Below are 20,377 nucleotides of genomic sequence, written 5' to 3' on the forward strand. Positions count from 1 at the left end.
CTTGATGGCAGCAGGCTACTTTCCCATGATGCTGGAAAACAAGGAGGGGAAAATGCTCATAACATTTGTTGTGTCACATTTGGTTCATTTGGTCAGTTCAATCAAAAGCAAGCATAGAGCAAGAGAGAAACCAGTGATTCATGACAGGAATTTACGGTCAGCTGTTGAATAATGCTTGGAAAAATACAAAATGTTTCCATTAAATGCCTTGAAATGTGTAATAAGTGAAGTTCAGACTGTGTGTCACTGGGAATGTTGTTATCATTTGTTTGCAGAGAATATCTCCTTCCTGTCTTGCAGCTGCATGTTTACATCATGAATACATGAACATAATCTAAACAGGATAATAAACGAAAACCTTTACAGTACATAGCTGTTTAAAGATGGGGTACTCCTGAATTTTTAATAAGTGGTTGCAATAAGTGGTAGGAAGCTGTTAGCAGATCTTTCTAGTGGATCATTGAGTGTTATGTTTTTTTGACCAAAAGCAGTTCTCTGTATCTTGTTTGAATGGGTTAGTAGTGAGCTTTACTCTAAGAGCTAGTTACCTGAAATATTTACATATACATGCAAAGATTTAAATTCCAGTAGCATCGAAAGAATGAAGAAATACAACTTTCTAAAGAATCTGATATGGTAATGCTTTGTATATGCTTTTTTTTTTTGTGTCCTGAATCTGCAATATAGGTTCAATGCTTGATATAATAAAGTATATTGTCAACAGAGGAGAGCACAAAAATGGTGTACTTGAAGAACCCATAATAGCAACAATTCTTAAAGAAGTTTTGGAGGGCTTAGACTATCTACACAGGAATGGGCAAATTCACAGGTAGGAGCATATACATAGTGAAAAGCATTTTCAAAATTGACTGTAGCTTGTTGATTCTGGTCAGCTGCAGTTGCTCAGCTAAGCAAGTTGTATTACCTCTTTCATATACCATAAATGTGATCAGTAATTATCAAGTGATCGTGCTCAGGCAGATGCTGTAATCTTGGGTGCAGTTGGTCACTGATATTTAGTACTTTCCTGGGTCTTTATCCTGTCTCTCTCTTCTAGTTTGGATAGGTCTGTGCTGTGATAAGAATCCCAGAACTGTGGTCTGTACTCCTGTGTTTGCTGGTGCTCCAGCTACCTAATCTGATTCTAATTTGTGGGATATGTTTTGTGACTTGGTTATTGTGTTGCCCAGTAAACCTGTAATATTGGGTGCTGGGGACTTCTGTAAAAATGTAAATTTTTTTTTTTCTTGATAAATAGTAAATATCTATTACAACTCTACCAACCTTTTTTTATGACCACATGTGAAGCTGGGATTGGTACTGGGGAGCTGCATCTTAGTGTATATGCATCTAGTGATTGCTCTCTTCTGTATATACTCTCTCCACTGACTTCCTCCATGTAAATTGTGCAGATCCCCTGGGGTGGTGTATACATACCTGCTGTAGCAACCCAGAGGTTGTTCCCACTATTTGATTGTTGGAAGTGTGTTCTAATTGTTCTATATATAATTCTATAAGTAGTAATGTAAATTCAATAAAACTTGGAAACAGTAATTTTCTCAAGTCTTAATTGTTATGATAGATTCTGTATGACAGATCTAAACTGTGCATTAAGAATGGGGTGCATGTTTCTATGAAAAAAAAACCAAACCAAAACAACCACAAAATTTTCTTCTTAACATTACGTGTCAGTAGGGTGTTAAATGGATATTACTGACTTAAACACATACTAAATTTTTAACACATTCAGTGCCAAGTAACTTTTCGTTATTGTACCCTATAGCAAAATATGGCTTCTATTCCTGAGCTTCAATAGCTTAATTGGGTAGAAATATACAGTATATTTACTTTCGTTGAAGATAGGTCTCTTCTCTGAAGTGATTGAAGAGGAGAATTTTTTTTCAACTTTTCTTTTTCATTAGTGATGCAGTTGGATGTGAAAAAACATTAATTCCTGGTTTACAGCCCTGAAAGCTTTCAGTTTATAAGAATACATTTATAAAAGGTACTAAAACAGACTTTGGACCTAAATATTTATCTTAAAATCTATCTCTGAAAATATCTATCTTAAAATCTGCTCATTTTATGCTAAAGCTGAATTCTGGTCTTTTTATACATGAAAATTTGTGAGACTTTGAATTCTGCTCTCTATTTTAATGCTATTTAGTTACATTTAATACTTCAGCTTCCTTTTTCTGTTTTATATTTGAAAATCCTATCTTGTGAAAGTATTCAGCATGCAATAGTTATTTGCTTGTATAAAATGTGCCATATGTACTTTCATGCTAACCCCTGTTTGTACATTCTAGAGATCTGAAGGCTGGCAACATTCTTCTGGGTGAGGATGGCTCTGTACAAATAGCAGGTAATGGTGGTAGTGGAGTAGTGGATAAATAAAAGAAAAAGGTAATTGCAGCCGGATCAAGGGCAGCTGATACCAAGGGGAAAAGTTTTTCTGCTGGCTTTTAACTATTCTTTTTGGGGTGCTGCAGCCACAAGTTGCCCCGTTTCAGATTTCAGGATTCTTGCTTATTGAAATGTAACTCAAAAATTATTCAGTATTTCTCTGTGTTGCATCAAATATATAAGGAAACTTTCTAGTGTCCTCTTAATGTTTTCATTTGATTCACTCATGCTCCCTAAACAGCTTGCAAATGGTAGAAACTGATATTTCTGTTAATTGCCTTTACTTCTGCAAGTAATTGTAATAGTTTTTGGGGATCCAAAATCCTGTGTGTACTGCCCTTCATAAGGACTTGACTATGAGTTAACTAGTCACTGAGATGCGTGAGATATATCTCACTGAGAATTGCTTTTGGCATATCTGCCCTTTGTCTTGCAGTGGTATCTGTTGGATACAGTTTAGCATCTTAAACATCCTCTGAATGCATTGATGTGCTTCTTGAGCTGTAGTCCGTAAGAATCAAATTATTTGGTCTCGTAAGAACAAGGCTCATATCCCGTCTCTCAAGGTGGTATCAGATTATGTGGAGAACAGAGGGAGCAGTGGTGATACCTGTCCCTTCCCCCAGCACACTGCCAGGCCTTCTGCAATTCGTTGTGGGTGACCTAGCATTGAAATCTATGTGTTTCGTAGCCTTCAGGAATAAAGATGGCTATAGACAGAAGTTGTATTTTTTATATAAATGATGATTGTGAAGTACCATGTAAACATGTATTTTAAGGGCTTTAATATGCCAATGTCAAATAATGATAAAACTACATTTTTCTGTAGTTTCTGGAGGTTTGGTTTTTTTTCAACTTTAAAATCAGGTAACAATAGGAAAGCAATAGGAAATAAATTGAAATCTATAGTAAACTACTCTATTTCAGTATAACTGGATTGTAAATAGTACAGTTGAAACAAATACTCTTCATATAGCTCCATTCAAAATTGTTAGTATTTCTGCATACCCTGGGAACCTGCTCTCTCTTCCACTTACCTCTCCCATACAGCTGTCACTGATGTAGTAATGGGTTAACAGAACACTGAGCTTTTTGTTTTGTTTTGTTTTTTTAATTTCTATTTTAGAATTTGGAAAAAAGCTATTCATGTCCTGGTCTACTATTAAATACATTTGACACATCTACATTAAATACAGATGACTTTGCTGATTGTCTTTGGTTTGTCAAATTCCCATAAATATTTAAATTACTCATAATATTCCCTCTTGTTCAAATCACATTTATATTTAGTTGCTATGCAGAAAAGCTCCTTGTCTTTGAACAACAGCAGATGCAACCCTTGCTTCAAGAAGATGTTTTAGAGTATATTCCCTGATAAAACTATACCTTCAATTCAATAGCATTTCATGACCAGTGTGTCATGGAGCAAAGGTCAGCCCTGCAATGGAGAGTTTCTATAAGTATACTTTTAGGAACTGACTTCATTTCTAAAATTAACTAAAAATAAAACCTTTTTTTTGCTTTGTTATTGGTAGTTAAAAAGATTTCAACTTTCTTCCTCTTTCCCTCTTTCAAGATTTTGGTGTTAGTGCATTTTTAGCTACCGGAGGTGATGTTACTCGTAACAAAGTAAGGAAAACATTTGTTGGTACTCCCTGTTGGATGGCCCCTGAAGTAATGGAGCAGGTATTTCTAATGCTAATAAAAAATTTCAAACATTTTTTTTCTTTTAATTTTGGAACTTGAGACATTACTTCCTTGATTTTCCCTTCTGGTTCTGTTTCAGGTGCGAGGTTATGACTTCAAGGCCGATATGTGGAGTTTTGGGATAACAGCCATTGAGTTAGCAACAGGAGCAGCACCTTATCACAAATACCCTCCTATGAAAGTAACAATCACTTTGTATTACTTAATGCTGTTAGCTGTATTATTAATGCTGCTAGATAGTTAGTGCTACTTCATTTTCAGTAGCAACTGAGGTATCTAAATAGATGTCTTTTATGGAGTATTTCTTCTCTTTTAATTTCTACGTTTCAGATTGGTTTTGCTTACGACACCTCATTTTTGGGTTTATTTTAGGTGTTAATGCTGACGCTTCAAAATGACCCTCCCACTTTAGAGACTGGTGTAGAGGACAAGGAGATGATGAAAAAGTATGGCAAATCCTTTAGAAAACTAATCTCATTATGCCTTCAAAAAGATCCTTCCAAAAGGTAGGTATTGCCATTTACAGTAGAATTATTTCTTAAAATATGTAGCCTACTTGAAGTTACAGTGTCAGAATCTTAAAGTGTATGTTTTGGACTTTGTAAATAGCAGCCTTCAGTCATCTCCATCTGGAGAGAAGAAATTGCCTCTTAACTGTCCCTTGAGTTTGCTTCTTCTGGTTGTTAACCTAATGTATTTATACTTAAACACAGTATTGAGTTAAACTCCTATCAAACAAAAGCCCTTGCTCTACATCTTAATTTCTCATCTGAATCAAGATATAAATCTTGATACTGTGCACAGTTCTAACAAGACTGTTCAGATTGATCAACAGAACTGTTGGTAACCAAATATGTCATTCTCTTGGCCTTTAAAAGAAATTAAAAATAAATAATTTTATGTTGATTTTTCTCATTTTGTGACATAACTTAGTGTTGCTTTAAACTGGGATATTTCCAGAGAAAATTACATACAAAAAAATGTATTTATTTTTTACTGTAAAGTTAGGGGCTCCAAGCTTGTTGAGTTTTTCTTGTTTTTATGTGTGGAATTGGATGTCGTGTTGTCTTTGCTGTTCATTCTTTCTTGTTATGTTTTTTGAATAGCCAAGATGATGAAAGTATTAAACATCTATTCCAAAACCATAGTTGAGGTCCCAAGTTCCCTGAGTGATTAATTTATTTATTCATTTTTATGCAGACCCATTTTTGTAGTCTGTTGCTGAAGAATTGTAGGAAGCACATCCTAATTAACATTATTTCCTAAGGTACTTAGTATATCACTGTTTTCTAGAGTTTCAGAGCTACTATTTATGGGGAAAGATTGTTCTGAGAGACCAATCCTGTTTTTGTAGGTCTTTTGTGGTATGTACTTCCTGATGTAATGCTAGCCTGAGTCCAGAATATGGCTGTAGGGAGTCAAATCAAAAAGGTGACAGCAGGAATACTAAGATAACAAGTGTAATTAAAAAAAAAAGATTGTGGCATCTTTATTCTTGAAATACTTGAAAATTTTTATTTCACTCAGAGATCATTTGTGTACTGCTTTCAGATTCCCAAACCCCTTACCCTTTTGGTCTTAGTAGCAAGTCCTGATACTTTGAGCTTAGTGCTGCAGTTTGACTGCTTACAGGTAGGAATGAATAATAATAATGGATAATCAAGCTCTTGATAATCAAGCTGCTTTTAGTTTCCAGTATCCAGCAATTTTCAGGGCAATATCAAATTGCTATGAAGTAATGAGAAGTAAATAAAATGAATTTTCCGTGTCTCATTGAATACATAATGATGAGTTACCTGACCTGTAGTAAAGGCATTGGTGTTGAAACTTTTTAGTGTTTAAGGTACTTATTTGAATTTATGCATTTATTAAAACATATTCAATATCTTCATACTCAGGATTGCCTTGAATGGAGCAGTTAGGCCAGCACATAGACACTTAGATCTGTGTGCCAGTTACTCTGTACTGGAATAGAGCAATTTTTTTTTATCTTGGGGGTTATTGTTATTTTTCACATTTCTTACAAGCCAGGATGTAAATTTACACAGAGATACCTCCAGTAGCCATCAATGTCAGTTGTGGGAGAAGTGCTTGCTCTTTGTGGCAAATTCTAGGACTGCCACTGCACTGCTATTGTCTCAGACTATGATGTTTCTCTTTTGGGGATCTGTATGTGGGTGTTTCTGTCTCTCCCCAGTGCCAAGGATGCTGCTAACAGTCATCAGCTGCAATTCATTGCCGCAGCTTGTGTGGAAGAACAGGGCCAGAAAGCATGTCCAGACCAGTTCAGAAGTGTCTGGCATAATTAGTGGTAGAGGAATGGAGAACACTAGTTTGAACAAAACTGTACTAAAATGGAGCTTTTAAGTGTGCATAGCCCTGTTATGGGATGTGATGCTACTGTACTTTGAGAACTTAAAAACTCTGACACAGCAGATGATTTTTCTTTTTAATGGTTTCCCTTCCTTTTTGCTCATACAAGATATATGTATGAAATTCTGCTGTGTCTGGTGGTCTCACAGGACCACTAATCAGAGCTCTTTTATTGTAGAATTTGGTGCTTTGGAGGTGAAAAAAAATACATGCTCTATGGAACCCACTGTCTGTCAAAAAATTGAATTTTTTGGTTAATGTCGAGTTGTTTCATTATTTCTTGCAGGGGTGTACTGATATATACTTACAGTCTATTTACTACTCCTCTTTTGCTCACTTACTTTTCAGATCTGTCCTCAACGAAATAAAGTAGGTCAGATTTTGGGGTTTTTTCAGATGGAGATTTTCTAAATGGAAGCTTTCCCACTGTGTTACCTAATTTGTGCTGTATTCAATCTCTTGCTGAAATTCAAATGGAAGAGTAGAGCAGATGTTGCTTCTGTTCATTTAGAAATAACGAATCTTGAAGATTCTGACTTCCCTAAATTTAGCTGTGTCAAACTTAGTCCTGGATGGACTCCTGATGGAAATAATGGAGGATTTTATCTCATCCCAAGAGATGTTTCACTTTCTCTCCAGAGTCTGGCTTTGGCTAGATAAGTAGCCTTTTGGATCCCTGAAGCTAGGGAGACAAAACCTGCTGTTGGGATCACTTTGGTAGCTGTGAGATTGTGGTTATCTGTTGGAAATGCTGAAATAGACTTAGAAATGCAAGTAAAAATGAAGTGTCTCAGTTTTTACCTTACAGCTGTTGCTTTGATTTGTATTTGTTGCTTGATTGGAAGATGATCCTGATGACTCTCTTTGGTTTATGCATCATGCTAATAGTGTCAGTATAGTTTCTTGAGAATACCTGCTGACATCAATGAAGTAAAAGAATGCCAATAGGAGGTACTGGTGCTGCTGTTTGGAAAATGTAATTATGCTTTTCTTGCTGTGGAGCAAAGTTTTAATTGCATTCATAGAGTCATTTGGGGAAGGAAACAATACCTGACTTTCTTTTGTGTTCTGGGTCTTTTTGTTTGTTTTTGTTTTTTTTTTAAAGGTTAAATGCATTTGTGTTGAACAAAAAAGGGGGAAAATTGGCAGCTTAAGAGACTGATTTTTTTTCTCTCTCTTTTTTGGTATTTTTGCCATAGAGAGGCTTAATTTTTTTCATGTGTGGTAAGTGAGTTTGTGTGAATTAATTCAGTAGCTATTATCATTCATTCCCCATTCATACAGTACTAATTCAAAAGTATTAGAGACGTACCATTTAACTAACGTCTTGTACTGTATTCACTGAGAGGGGTCTTTGTTTTCTGTTCTAATTTATTATTGATCTTTCAGGCCCACAGCAGCAGAACTTTTAAAATGCAAATTTTTCCAGAAAGCCAAGGTAAAACGTTTAACCCTATGAGTAAATTTTGCTCTGCCTTAAAATCTATGTGAAATTTCTTCTTTCCTCATATTGATTTTTAACTTAATAAATGTTGGTTTTGCAGAATAGAGAATACCTGATTGAAAAGCTTCTCACTAGAACACCTAATATAGCACAAAGAGCAAAAAAGGTGAGTGTATTCACATATTTTTCTTGACTGGTGTGGAAGAGAAAGCAGGGATTCCTCAGTTGCCTTACCTTTTTAGTTGACTGACTGAGCAATGCTTTTAATGTAGTCCTTCAAAGATAGTGAATGTTGAATGAATGTTTTCTGCAGCCTTGCTTTCTCTAGGAAGCCCTGAGGCATTTTGACTTCCTTTCTGGCCTTGTCAAAATGATACATGACTTTTGTCATACTTGATGAGATTTTTGTCTCGCTTCCTGTTGGGAAGCTACAAGTGAAGTAGTTGGGGAGAAAAAAAAGATGACCTGCAAACATACAGGTTCATAAACTGCAGAATTCATATCTTCATTGATCCCCTAGAGAAAGGGTGAAGATACTATAAATGGTATTTATTGGCAACCGCCTGGTTCTTTGGATTATTTCAAATGTTCCTCCCAAAAAGTCAGGTCAAAACTCTGCAAGAGTGCTGCTGAATTTTTCAGACTAGTGGAGCCTTATTCCACAGGTGACAGAGTTAAACCCACAGCTAAGGCATATTGCTGGTATTTATGTGGTGCCTTTGGCACTTGTATTAATGAGCTTACCAAGTCATGTGCAGCAGAATACAAAAAATACTAACTCCTAACAGGTAAGTATTGTAAAACCTTTAAATATGAAGCAAGCTACTGTTCATAAGAAGTAAGAAACAGGAATGAATGTGGGCTCCTGTTTGTTGTGTGTGAGGAACTGTGGAACTCCCTTTTCCCATTGTGTCGTGACTTAACTCACCATGTCTGTTGCGTATGAGAGACTGCATAGCCTGCATGGAGACTGCTGAGCCTCTGCAGGTGACAGAGTACTGTGGTGAGTCCCACTTTCTAAAAGCAGGCTTTCTGGGGGATATTTTGAGGAGGACATTTCAGAAAAGGAGCTGTGTCAGCCTTTATTGCCACATCAGTTAGGCTGCAGCTGCCTGGGCTGGAACTTGTAGGATTTTCTGTTGTCTTTGGGAGTATTTTTTTGGTGTAATTCTGCAGCACTGAAATGTTCTGACAGCCAGCAGCTCATACTTGGAAGAGACAGTCAGCAAGCTCTGAGTGCTTCAAGTTCCTTCAAATCTTCTTCTGTATAGAAGTAATTGTGGGAAATCGTTGGCAGGGGCTCTGAGAGGCTGGAGTAGGAAGGATGCCGAGAGGGTTTGTGGCAGGGGCGTTGTGCAGGTTTGGGTTTGCACCTGAGGGGAAAGGAGGAGTTCAGGGTTTGTCCGTGCGGTGGCAGCAATGCCCACATAAAAAATGATCCAGCTGGAGAAAACCAGTCACTGGTTTCGCTTTACACGTCGGGTGTGCAGGAGTGAGTTACATGTGCTGGTGTCAGCCAGGCTTCTGACAGAGCATGTGCCTCCTGAGGGGTCTGCTCCCAGCTTATCCTCAGCTCAGCTTTACAGACTCTCTGTTAACTCGTGCATACGTGCACCCATACTTATTTCTTTAGGTAATATAGCACTTGGAATTGCAAAGGGAATGCAGGATAGCCTCCCCTACACCACCAGAAATAATTCTCTGAGTTACTTTTTTGACAATTCTTTCTAATTTAAAAAAAGTGTGAATCTTGAGACATCAAAGCTATATGGTGGTAAAGACAAATTAATGCGTCTAGTTACATCATTCATGGAAAAATACTTTGGTTTTAGCTACCAAAAATGCTAAATTATTTATAGTTTAAAAGGACACAATATTAAAATTCATTGGGGATTTAAAGTTTAATTCACTTGTTAGAGCTTTGTATGTAACTGCTATTTTAAGACACCATGAAATATAAATGTACTTTATTAATAAAACTCCGGGGTTTTGTTTAAAAAGCTTGTGTAAGTTGAGTTTGGTTGCTTAAACATTGGCATGTAAAATGTCTAAGAGGTTGCTCTTGGAAAAAGTAACCCTGTAATTGAAAAGCTAATGTCACTAGGGCAGTAGATAGGAAGGAGCTGGTGTCATCACTGCTTAAATTATCTTCTGTAGCACTTGGTGTAAAATGCCTATGACTAATGATCTGTAGCACCACTGCTAGTACAGATGTCACATCTGCCCTGCGGTAATTTAATTTTTCTTCCATTTACCACATGTATAATTGCTTTGCCTTGTTGCCCAGAACTCCAGCCTCAGTTTAGTTTTAACTTTAAATTCTTCTCTTTTGACATAGTATTCACATGTTTTGCTTCTGCCTTTACAGCTTATGCTTAGCAGCTTATTTTTGCTAAATATGAGCTTGGGTCTGAGTTGGGTTTCAGTTGGGTCTGAAATTTCACAAATTTCAGGTACACAGGTCTTGCACGTGTGAGGAAAACATTTGGTGCTGTAAAGATGTGTCTTGCTTTAAATCCCAATTTGATAATTAATCAGCATCTTCATTGTGTGTTTAAAATACTGTTTAACATTAGAGTTGTAAGCTTTGTTTTTGTGCACATGTTCATCCTGTTCCATTCTTCCTTTGCTTTTAATTCTGCTAATTTTTAAATTATGTCCTTCGTCCTTGTCTTAGCCTAGTACTTAAGGATAATGCTGAACCACTTTACCCAGGAGGAGCGTCTTCTGCCTCTTCCTGAGCAGGACCTGGTGAGATATATATTGGTCCTGACTCACAGGAATGAGTGTTACACTGTGCAGGTTCTTACTGGGTTTCACTGATGGCACTGCTCACCTGTGAGAGCATTGCTGGTGTCAAGAAGAGCTGGAGAAAAGGCTGTGATGAATGGTCCAAGCTCAGTGTAGTTTGGTAAGCAGGGACATGCTCTGAAGCCACACTTGTGTCATTGATATAAATGTAGGAGCCCTGACAGCCCTGTGCCTCTGCCTGGTGAGATGGCGTGGTGGTAGAGCAGCCTGCCCAGTCCTGCTTGGAGGAGGGCTGTGTGCTACAGGTGTAAAACAGCTCACTAAGAGTTTACAGATACTATTTATTAACACGTGCTGAAGTAGTTTTCATTTTGAACTGAACACTAAGTTGTTTCATTTGTGATTAGGATTGCTGTATTGGAAGAGAGCAATTTAAAATTTGAAACAGCTTTTAGAGTTCCACAGTCAGTTTTCAAATCTTGTCACACTAAAAAATTAATTATAACTGTAAGTACTCTGTATGCCCAAAGGCCTTGGGTCAATTTTATGGTTTTATAATCCTATTTTTTAAATTTTTGAGCTCTCCAGCATGACTGCCACTTCTACAAAGCGAACGGGGGAAAAATCATGTATCTGCATTTCATTTTATTGCTGTCTGAAGTACTGCTAGTTAAAAAAACCCCTAAGCAATAATAGGGCTTGAATTCTATTTTTGGAATGTTGGTATTGCATTGTGCTCTTAATAGAACCTTTTTTTAGAGCTGAGAGTTGTATGTTAGTGGGAAAAGCCTGTGACAGCATGAAGAGATGATTAGTATGAGTGATACCAGTTTTTATTATACTTCACTAAAAATGCCTTTATGGATGGGTTGAAATTCTAGCTCCTCAGTGCAGCTATTTTAAGGTAATGGTCATGTTTCATTATATAAGAAATCATCAAGCCCCTGCATTTAATGAGAAAAATATCATTATATCCCAGATTTCCTGGACAGCTATAACAGCATGATTGCACCTCAGCAATACATACATGTACAGCACTTCCTTTTTCAGTAATGGATTTAATCTGATAATACATCTCACTAGTGATGTATGTTAGTACAGCGGGACTCCAGCTGGATTGAAAAGCAGAGAGGAACATGAGCTTGAGCTCAGATTGTTAATAAAATAGTATAATAATTTTTCTTTTCTTTAAGGAAAGCTTATTTCAATTTAAAGTAAAGGGACATGTGCTATACTGGAATATTTTTTCTGGAAAGCAGCAGCTGAACTAAAAATATGTGCTTGGCAAGGCTTTGTGTGAGGGAGGGCCCTCCATTGCAGAGGATTAATTGTTCATTTTATCCAGAACACTGCTACAAATTAAAAAAAATTAATAATAGAACTGTGTTTATAGTGTCAAATATTACTAAAAAAATAAAGGAGAAATTGCCCCTCAGACCATGCCAGGTATTTTGTTTATTTTCAAGAAGTTGTTGGAAGGGAAACTTAATGAAAACACGTTTTCCAAAAATGTAAATTTGACAGAAACTCACCGTCAGAAAGCGGTGCCTGCATTAGTGGGTAGTAAAAGTGGAAAGTGTTTTGAGGGGCAGACATATGCAGTTGCACCAGCTTTGTTTTAATATTTCATATAAAGGAAGAAGATTGCTTAGTGTTTTTGCCAGCATGTAGTTGTGCCATTAGATGCAAGAAACTTTGTACAGTATATGGGTTTGTCCATCTTTTCTTTCATAGGGTGCTTTTACCATCTGTATGGTCATTTGTGAGGTTGGTTTTTGTGCCTTCTCAAATGGATCTAATTGTTACAGAATAGGTGAGCTTTGAAACCAGCCATGGCTTGGTTGAGTGCCTTTGTAGTTCAGATAGCCATATGTATATCTAAAATAACTTGTATTACTTGTTATGGCAGAGTTTAAAGGCTCATACATGATTCATCTTAGTTGTTAAAAAGTAGCCCTCTTCCCATTGGAAGGCGTGTTCCAGTTCATGGGCTGTCATGGTTCCACTTCAGAATTCATTCTTGCAGTGAGTTGCTGCCTCTTGTGTAGCTGCATTGATCCGTAGCTAACGTTGTGTTCACGACCTGTTGACTTGTTCAAAAACATCTTCAACGTGGACTGATATGGCATTGGTGTATAATGAGAGCTTTATTCTCTATAGACCAGTAGCTTTTAGTATTTAGTGTTTATAGATGCTGTTGAAACTTTCAGAACTGGGGGACTATTTTCCAAAAAGTGCTGTTGAAGTGCTCTTGGCTTAAGGAGTTAAAATTATGGCTGGAGCCAAAAACGTCAAGCTTTTAATCAGAACAAGTAGATTAAGGCCAGCAGAGCAGAAAGAAGGGCTGGAACAGTAATGGTTTGTTTCTGTTCAGCTCTGAGAAACAGCTCCATGAGCAGGTTATTCAACCAGCTGCATCTGCAGCTACAGTCACACGGTGTGTGTGGAGAAAGGGCAGTGTCAGGGATGCTCACCCAGCAGGGCTGTGAGGGAGTTCCCGGCAGCAGAGGGCAGCCGCAGGCAGTGCTGTGCAGCTGTGGGATCCATCCTGCCCGAGCTGTGCCTCGAGCCACAGGCTGGCAGTCTCGCTCCAGCTCTGCTGCTGTAAATGCTGCAGGCTGGTTGAACGCATGCTGCTTCTTGATATCTGACTAAAATAGAAACACCGGGGCTTTGGAAAATTCGATTTTATAAAAATTGCAGATCTCTGTTAATAATTTTTATGTTAATTTATAACTTTTTTTGAGAACTGCTTTCAAGTTTTAATTTGATCACCTTAATATTTTTAAAATGTCTTGAATAAATTCAGGTGGAATGCAGAATGTATATTATAGTAATTTCTCTTATGTATATAAGTAAATAGAAAACTTGGAGAAAAAAGAAAAGGGTAGGAATTAGAATTTCACCTTGAAATGGTACTTTCAAGCCTCTGAGTTTGAAAGTAAGTGAAAGTCATAGTAAATTCTTCTTTGAATTCTACAGTAGTGTTTTCCTAAATATTCTTTAATGTGTCTCTAATGCTGACAGTGAAACCCATCTTATAATGACTTTGCTACTACTGAATAATGAAAGCCCTACATGAGGCTGTATTTGTCTTCTTTCTTTTCACCTCTGGTTATTTTAAGAAAGTAAATAGCTTGGATGATAGAAAAGCATGTTGGAATTGGAAAATGATGATTACCAAGGTGGATCTAGTGATCCCTCTAGTGGAAAGTCTTCTAGTAGTGATTCACCATCATGACATGCCTTCATCTGAGCAACGAGGAAGAAAGCTCTAAAGATCTGGATCTTTCTCTCTCTTCATCGTCTTTCAAAATACTGAGTTACTTCACCAGTTTGCTATATCTTTGATTTGTTTTCTTTGATTCTTGCCAGGTACCCTCTTGGCTTTGGCACCTTAATTTGATTGGAAGGGTTGAGGGGAGCAGGCAGGGAAAAGAAAGAGGAAAAAGAGAAAAGAGCCTCTCACTGCATGTGTGAATTAGCCATCAGGTCATGCCTGATAGCCATTTGGGATTCCTTGTGTTTGAGGTGAAGTGATACTTTTATGGAGCAATGTATGTCCTGTGCACAATTAATTGAAAACATCCTCCCCAGCACAGGTACATGCTCATGCCTGAAAGGGCTATTGTTAAAATGTGAATGAAAGAATTACTTGCAGCTAATAACATTCAGTAATGAAGTTTATGTAGCGGAACTCATTAATGGAGAAAAAGCGTCTGAAAACCAGAAATCATACTGAGTTACTAAATTTGCACATTTCCCATGTGACTAGAATTTCAGCAACACTGCAATTTCTCAAAGCAAAATCAGATTCAAATTTTGGACTCAGGCTGAAAGCAGAGATCTTAAGTATGTTGCAGTATTTCGGTAAAACCTCATGTTCTTGGAAAGCAGAATTAGGAGTTCAGGGAATTACCTGCACTTGTAAACAAGAGGTTTTGGTAACAAAATAGTGTCCCTACTTTGAGCTGCTACATTTTGCTGTCTCTAAGCACTATTATCTGGGCAGCAGAAGAATTGGTGAAGGGTGGGAAGGGGTGAGGGCATTGGACAAGGAATCCCCCAGAATGGGGGCAGGGAAGGACTTGGTGTACTGATAGATTCACCGTCTATGACAAAATGATTTTTTGTCATTTCCTCTAGAGGTGCAGGGATGTGCTCCCTCACCACCTCTCCCTTCAGTTAATAATGGCTTTGTTTTCCTCTCACTGGTAGCTCCACTGAATTCCATTTCTAAATTGGGAGAGTAGGTAAGATTTCACATCAGTCTTCTCAATTGATGGCCATGCCCTCGGGTGTCACACTTGTCATCATGTAAGCATGATCCTGTTTGGCTCATAAAAACAGATCAGTACCATCAATATTTAAAGCAAATGGTCTTTTTTTTTTTTTAAACAGAGATCCGTTTTTTGTTGACTGCTGCTGTCTTATCCCTTAAAAAGGCTGCTCTTACAGAACCAGTAGAAAGCTGAAGAAGCCCTGTTCAGTGCAAAATAGTCTCCTTTATTCAGTGTTCTTTCATGAAGAAAAATATAATGATCTTACATTTCTTGACTTTAGGCTGCCAGTGTAATTGATTCCAATAATGAATATTCCAATTGTTTCTGCGTATGAGTATGAAACACTGCAAGTTCTGTCTTTTTTCCCAAACAGGAGAAAAACAAAGACTGAGGTTTTTTTCTATGATGGTGATATTTGCAGTATGCAGAGTGGTTTCAGAAGAGGGGACACAAACACCAAATTACTGTGGTATCTTAACACCTTTTGAGTTCTACAAAGCAGAAATGTCAGAGTGTTTTTTTACAAAGGTAGCAGTACATCCCATTAATAATGATAGCCTGGTGAGAAAAAACAGGACTTTGAATTGAGTAAAACACATTCAGAAAATGTGCAGTTTTGTGGCTTCCATCAGAATAAAAATAAGACTTGATGATAATATAATGAATTCAGAGGAGTTTAAGAGTAGTCAGCAGTGAAGGGATTAGGATGTTCACATGAGCTGTGAGACTGGGTTGGATGGGAAAAAGCCTTCTCTTGAGGCAGTGCTTCAGCTCTTCAACAAAGGATGATGTGAACATGTGGGAACTCATGCACTGTCTTGGACCTCAGGTTTTTGTAGGTTTTTTTTCCCCCCAAAAAATGTGATTACAGTGTAGGTGTTCTTATGCTGTAAGAACAATGTTCTTTTGTATTAATATATGTTGTAGAAAGTGACTTAATGCCTTTTACCTCAAGTGCTAAGCTGTGATTAAAGATGTAACTGTTTTAATGAAAGCACTTGTGCCGTGATTGGATATACGATAGGCTGCTTTTCTTTGTTGCATGGGAATAAAAATAAATGCATAGGGATGGGGATTGAAATTTGCTTTTTTGTCTTAAGAAACATTCAGGGAAGGTTTGCAAGATGGTGAAAGGTAGAAATGATGAAATCTGTTTGCTCTATAGGCTTAAGCTGTGTATGGAAGGAACCGGTCTAGGGATTTTTTGGGAGATAAATACACAGAGCAAAGTGTGGTGCTAAAACCAAAACTGTTCAGTAATGTCCTATTCCTCGTAATTGTTCTTTCCATAAAATAACTAGCATGGAACTGGCATGGGAATTGGTTTTATAAATAATTCTCATGAAGTTGCATGAGAAGTGAAGCTCTTGGAAATTCTGATTAAAGAAAAACAAAAGAGGAGGGGACCACTGGCTATGCAAAAACCCTCTCCTTATCAATTACCAAGTAAATATTCAAACTTTAACGAGTGTATTTGTTCTATAAGGTCTTCTGAGATCTGTGTAACAGTGGAATTCCTGTCTCTTGTAAGAACCAGTGTGAGGTGAAGGTATACAGCATCAGTTGGTTGGTCTGTCTTTTTCTCTGCCTGAAAGTCAAATTTAGGCTTTTATGAGGACAGACTGCAGAAAATGAAAAGGGTGAGGTGTTTATATAACCACCTTGTCATTACAGCTCTCTGGGGCATATCAGATTGGGTGTATCTTGACTGCTGTACTAGCATAAGTAGCCGAAGGGCATCCATGGTAAAATAAAAGACAATTTTATCTCCAGAAAAAGCTAAGTTGCTGTATTTCTGGAAGGATATGTGTTTAAAAAACAAAAAAATTAAAAAATAGATTGCCCTCTGTAGAGATACACAAATGCAAAAAATGAGCAACAGCACTGACAATTATCCAGTTAGAAATTAGTAGGAAGCAGTGTCAGGGTTACACGAAGACTTTTGCAGATACACTTTACATGTGTGGAATCTACACATTTGCTACTTTCCAGGAATTCAGGAGAAATTAAATTGGGCTCTAAGTTTTCGGTATATGGAGGGTGGCAGGGCACCTTCCATGATACTGAATACTAGTACTCATTAGTGCCATCAATTTTGCTTATGCAAATGTATCCTACTTACCATACTTTCAGGTCATCATACTCCTTCTGTGGAACAAAGTTTAAAAATGCTGGTCTAAATCTATCCAGGACTCCATCACAAATATTCAGTTGCCAGAGACTTTAATAGGAGTGCTTTAAATAATTCAGATGGTGGGAAAGTCAATGTTACTAGTTCAGTCATCTTTCTGCAGAATGAGGAAAAATACAGTAGGTGCATAATATTGCTCTTGCTGACAAATAGATTTGAAACGTAGTCTAAAATCATGTGCTGTACCATGTATGAAATGCAGTAATGCTTAATGTGCATGCATTGGTATCCCACAGTGAATCCTTTCTATTTATTTATTTATTAAATTTAGACACTGAAATAAAATAACAAATCTGTAAGTGGGCCTAGTTCTTTGCTGTTTTAAGCAGTTATGAATAAGGAAGAAGAAAATTCTTAGTGTTCAGAAAGTGTTCATTCCTTTCGCTGTCACTTTACAAAAATAAACTTGCAAAGAGATTGCAGTAGCTAAAGAATCAGTAATGAATAATAGATTCTTCTTTCCCCAGTCTCTAACATCTATGTGTAGCGAGCACATCAGTGCCTAGTAGACAACAATTTATGTTTTGCTTCCCTGTGTTGTAGCTTTCTTTTCGTCAGGCCTTGGGAAATGTGGGCAGCTTCTGCATTCTGCTGTTGGAGCTCTCTCTGTGTCAGGCTGGTTAGGGCTGACCACTGGGTGGGATTTACAGTTGCCCTGTTCATCTGTGAACACACATTCTCCTGGAAAGCTAGTGCTTGGTGGCAGAGAATGTTAATTTATCTGTATCCTGCTTTAAAAGGGTGGGGACAAATAGGTCTGTCAGCAGCTTAATTTATACTTAAATCTTTGTGACTGTATTATTTGCTCATTCTGCAGTGAGCTTAAACCAGGAACAACATATACAAAAATACTACTACTAATAATATAATGCCTAATATTCTGTGGTGGTTATTAATGTTTTTTCACTCATTGTTTAACTGATGTACATAATGTCTTTCTTCCACAGCTGGGGTAATGGTGGCAGTGGCTTGTTTAGCTTTTCCTCCCAGAGGCTGCTTTTTATTTTACATTACAATGTTCTGAGCTGCTTTTGTGTTGGCTGTAGTTTAACTGCGAGTAATTCAAATAAAGTTTTTATTCTCTGGTATCTTCTGACTTATGTGAAATATGTTTTCTAATATGTGTGAATTTGTCTTGTAAAACTGAAGGCTTTCATTGTTTTCTTTTTTAGCTAAAGTAATGATTCAGTTTAGTTTCTATTTTTGAAGGATCATTTAGGTTTTTAATGAGTAAAATCTACATTAGAATTGAGCATGTTTTAATTTGTTTTCCTTTCCCTCTGAATTACTTCCTGAGAGCTGTACAGTTTTAGCATAAGGAATTATCAATATTGTGTATTTTGACTGAAGCTGATGGGGAAATTGCATTTGTATGGCTACTGCATGCAATGTAAAATGTAAACCAACTTGCTTCTTATTTCAGTAGATACACAAGAAGTTTGTTTTGGTTTCACATTCTGTCCTGGATTTGCTTTGTGCCCTTGTATAAATAGCTTCATATGTTTGCTGCTTTATTTCTGTCTGTGGAATGGAAGACCTGTGGCAGGGTATCAGGAGAAGTATATAGAATATTCTTAATTGCCTCAATGCTTTAATTATTATTAGAGTGAAAGGCAAGCATGCTGCCTGTGATATCAGTCTTCCAGTAGTATCTCAAATGATAGTCAGAACAGAAATTTAATATGTTATATAAATTATATATATTTCCATCCAATGTCTGATATTAGAGTTAGATGTTTACGATGAACAGAGACAATTTATTTGCAGACATGGTGTGCCACTCATGTTCTGTCTTTCACCTAGTTAGGGTCCATGCCCTCCATATGTGACTGATTCTTTATGGCTTTAACCAGAACTGAGTCTAAGCAAAGTCAGGCTTGCTAGTAAAAAAATTGTGCAAATTAGTTCAGTGACCATTGCAAGTGTTAAGCATACACACCAAAAAAATGTTGCCGACAACAACTTATATATTTGAAAGTTGAATAGGTTAGGTACTTTGCTCTAGCTGAAATTACAGTTTCTTTCCTGTTAATATGTGTGCTGGTGGGAATCAGTCTGATTGAAACAGAGTACCAGTAAACTTGTTTTTCTGCTTTCAGAAACCTCCCAAGAAAATAATTTAATTTAACATGGTATTTTGCTTTGTACTAACTTTCTTTTCCTTGAGACATTTGTTTATTGTTTATTAAAAGGCAATCTATTTAAAAACTTGAAATGCACTCCATCTTAATCAGTAAAGTTTTCTCCCAGAACTCTCTGCAAATGATGCAAGCATCATTAAGCCCCATTAAAATAATTCTATTTAGAATAAGTCTTCAAAACAACTGAAAATGGAAGCAGGAGAGATATTGATTAGTGCACAATGCAGTGTTTGAATGTGTCTGTAAACCATTATATCCTATTCTGCTGGAAAACATGTTTTTAGTTGAGGATGATGTCCTCTTCTAGGTTTGTGTAGAGCTATTTGGAAGATGCCTGTGCTGGTAAACAAAAGCCTTCCTCAGTCCTTGAAGGATAATAAATTACATCCACAAGCACCAGGCAAATTGCCTGCTAGATTACCTTGTGTCTGTGCTGATCCCTGATGATGTAGGCAGTAAGAGCCCACTGATTGTGCCTGGGCTGATTGCAGCTAAGTAAAGAATTGCTGTGCTACTGCTTCCTTTGATGTCTGCCTGGTTCTCCCTCCCAAATGCACACTAGCTGCTTCTACCAAGCTTCTACCGAGCTAGGCTAAAATTCAGGCATTAGAAGCTTGGTATGGGGAGTAGGGAAAATAATGCAGAATTTGTCCCTCAAGGGATAGAGTAGGGTGTTCTCCCACTGTCCTGCATAGGTGTCCCCTCTTCTCAGACACAAATGAGTACAAAATGTGGAGAAACAGTGGGGCACTCTAATTTGGTTTTACGAGGAAGAGGTGTAAGGGAGGAATATCATAAGGACTGAAGGAGATACAGAAGTGTGCTGAGGTTCTGAAAACATCACCCTTTTCTCTGGTTTAGTCTATATGTGCAGAAGGGAAGGGAGAGGAGCAGGTGGGTGTTTGTGAAGTGAAGGAAAGAAGAGTGGTAGAGTCCAGACAGACCTCAAGATACCTGTTCATGTATGGACAAGGTTTTGAAAGAGGGCTTCTATCACTCATGCTCTTGTGGTGTCAGGCCAGCCAGCTCCAAATTGTGTTTGGCCCAAACCCAGTACAGAAATAGCATAAGTGCCCAGCTC

General features: G+C 37.4%; 1 protein-coding gene across 4 annotated transcripts in view; it reads left to right on the forward strand.

The window, feature by feature from the left end:
* The window catches only part of STK39 (serine/threonine kinase 39), an 81,853-nt gene that overhangs the window by 25,094 nt on the left and 36,382 nt on the right, over positions 1-20,377 (forward strand). For all 4 annotated transcript variants that reach the window (XM_085066544.1, XM_085066545.1, XM_085066546.1 and 1 more), the window contains exons 4-10: positions 688-829; positions 2,310-2,365; positions 3,983-4,092; positions 4,193-4,294; positions 4,486-4,619; positions 7,876-7,924; positions 8,031-8,096. In XM_085066544.1, coding sequence (XP_084922670.1) covers positions 688-829; positions 2,310-2,365; positions 3,983-4,092; positions 4,193-4,294; positions 4,486-4,619; positions 7,876-7,924; positions 8,031-8,096 — 659 coding nt within the window. The remainder of the gene's footprint in view (positions 1-687; positions 830-2,309; positions 2,366-3,982; positions 4,093-4,192; positions 4,295-4,485; positions 4,620-7,875; positions 7,925-8,030; positions 8,097-20,377) is intronic.

This window comes from Lichenostomus cassidix, chromosome 7 (genome assembly GCF_008360975.1).
Source record: "Lichenostomus cassidix isolate B80296 chromosome 7, HeHo_3.0, whole genome shotgun sequence".
Lineage (NCBI taxonomy): Eukaryota > Metazoa > Chordata > Aves > Passeriformes > Meliphagidae > Lichenostomus > Lichenostomus cassidix.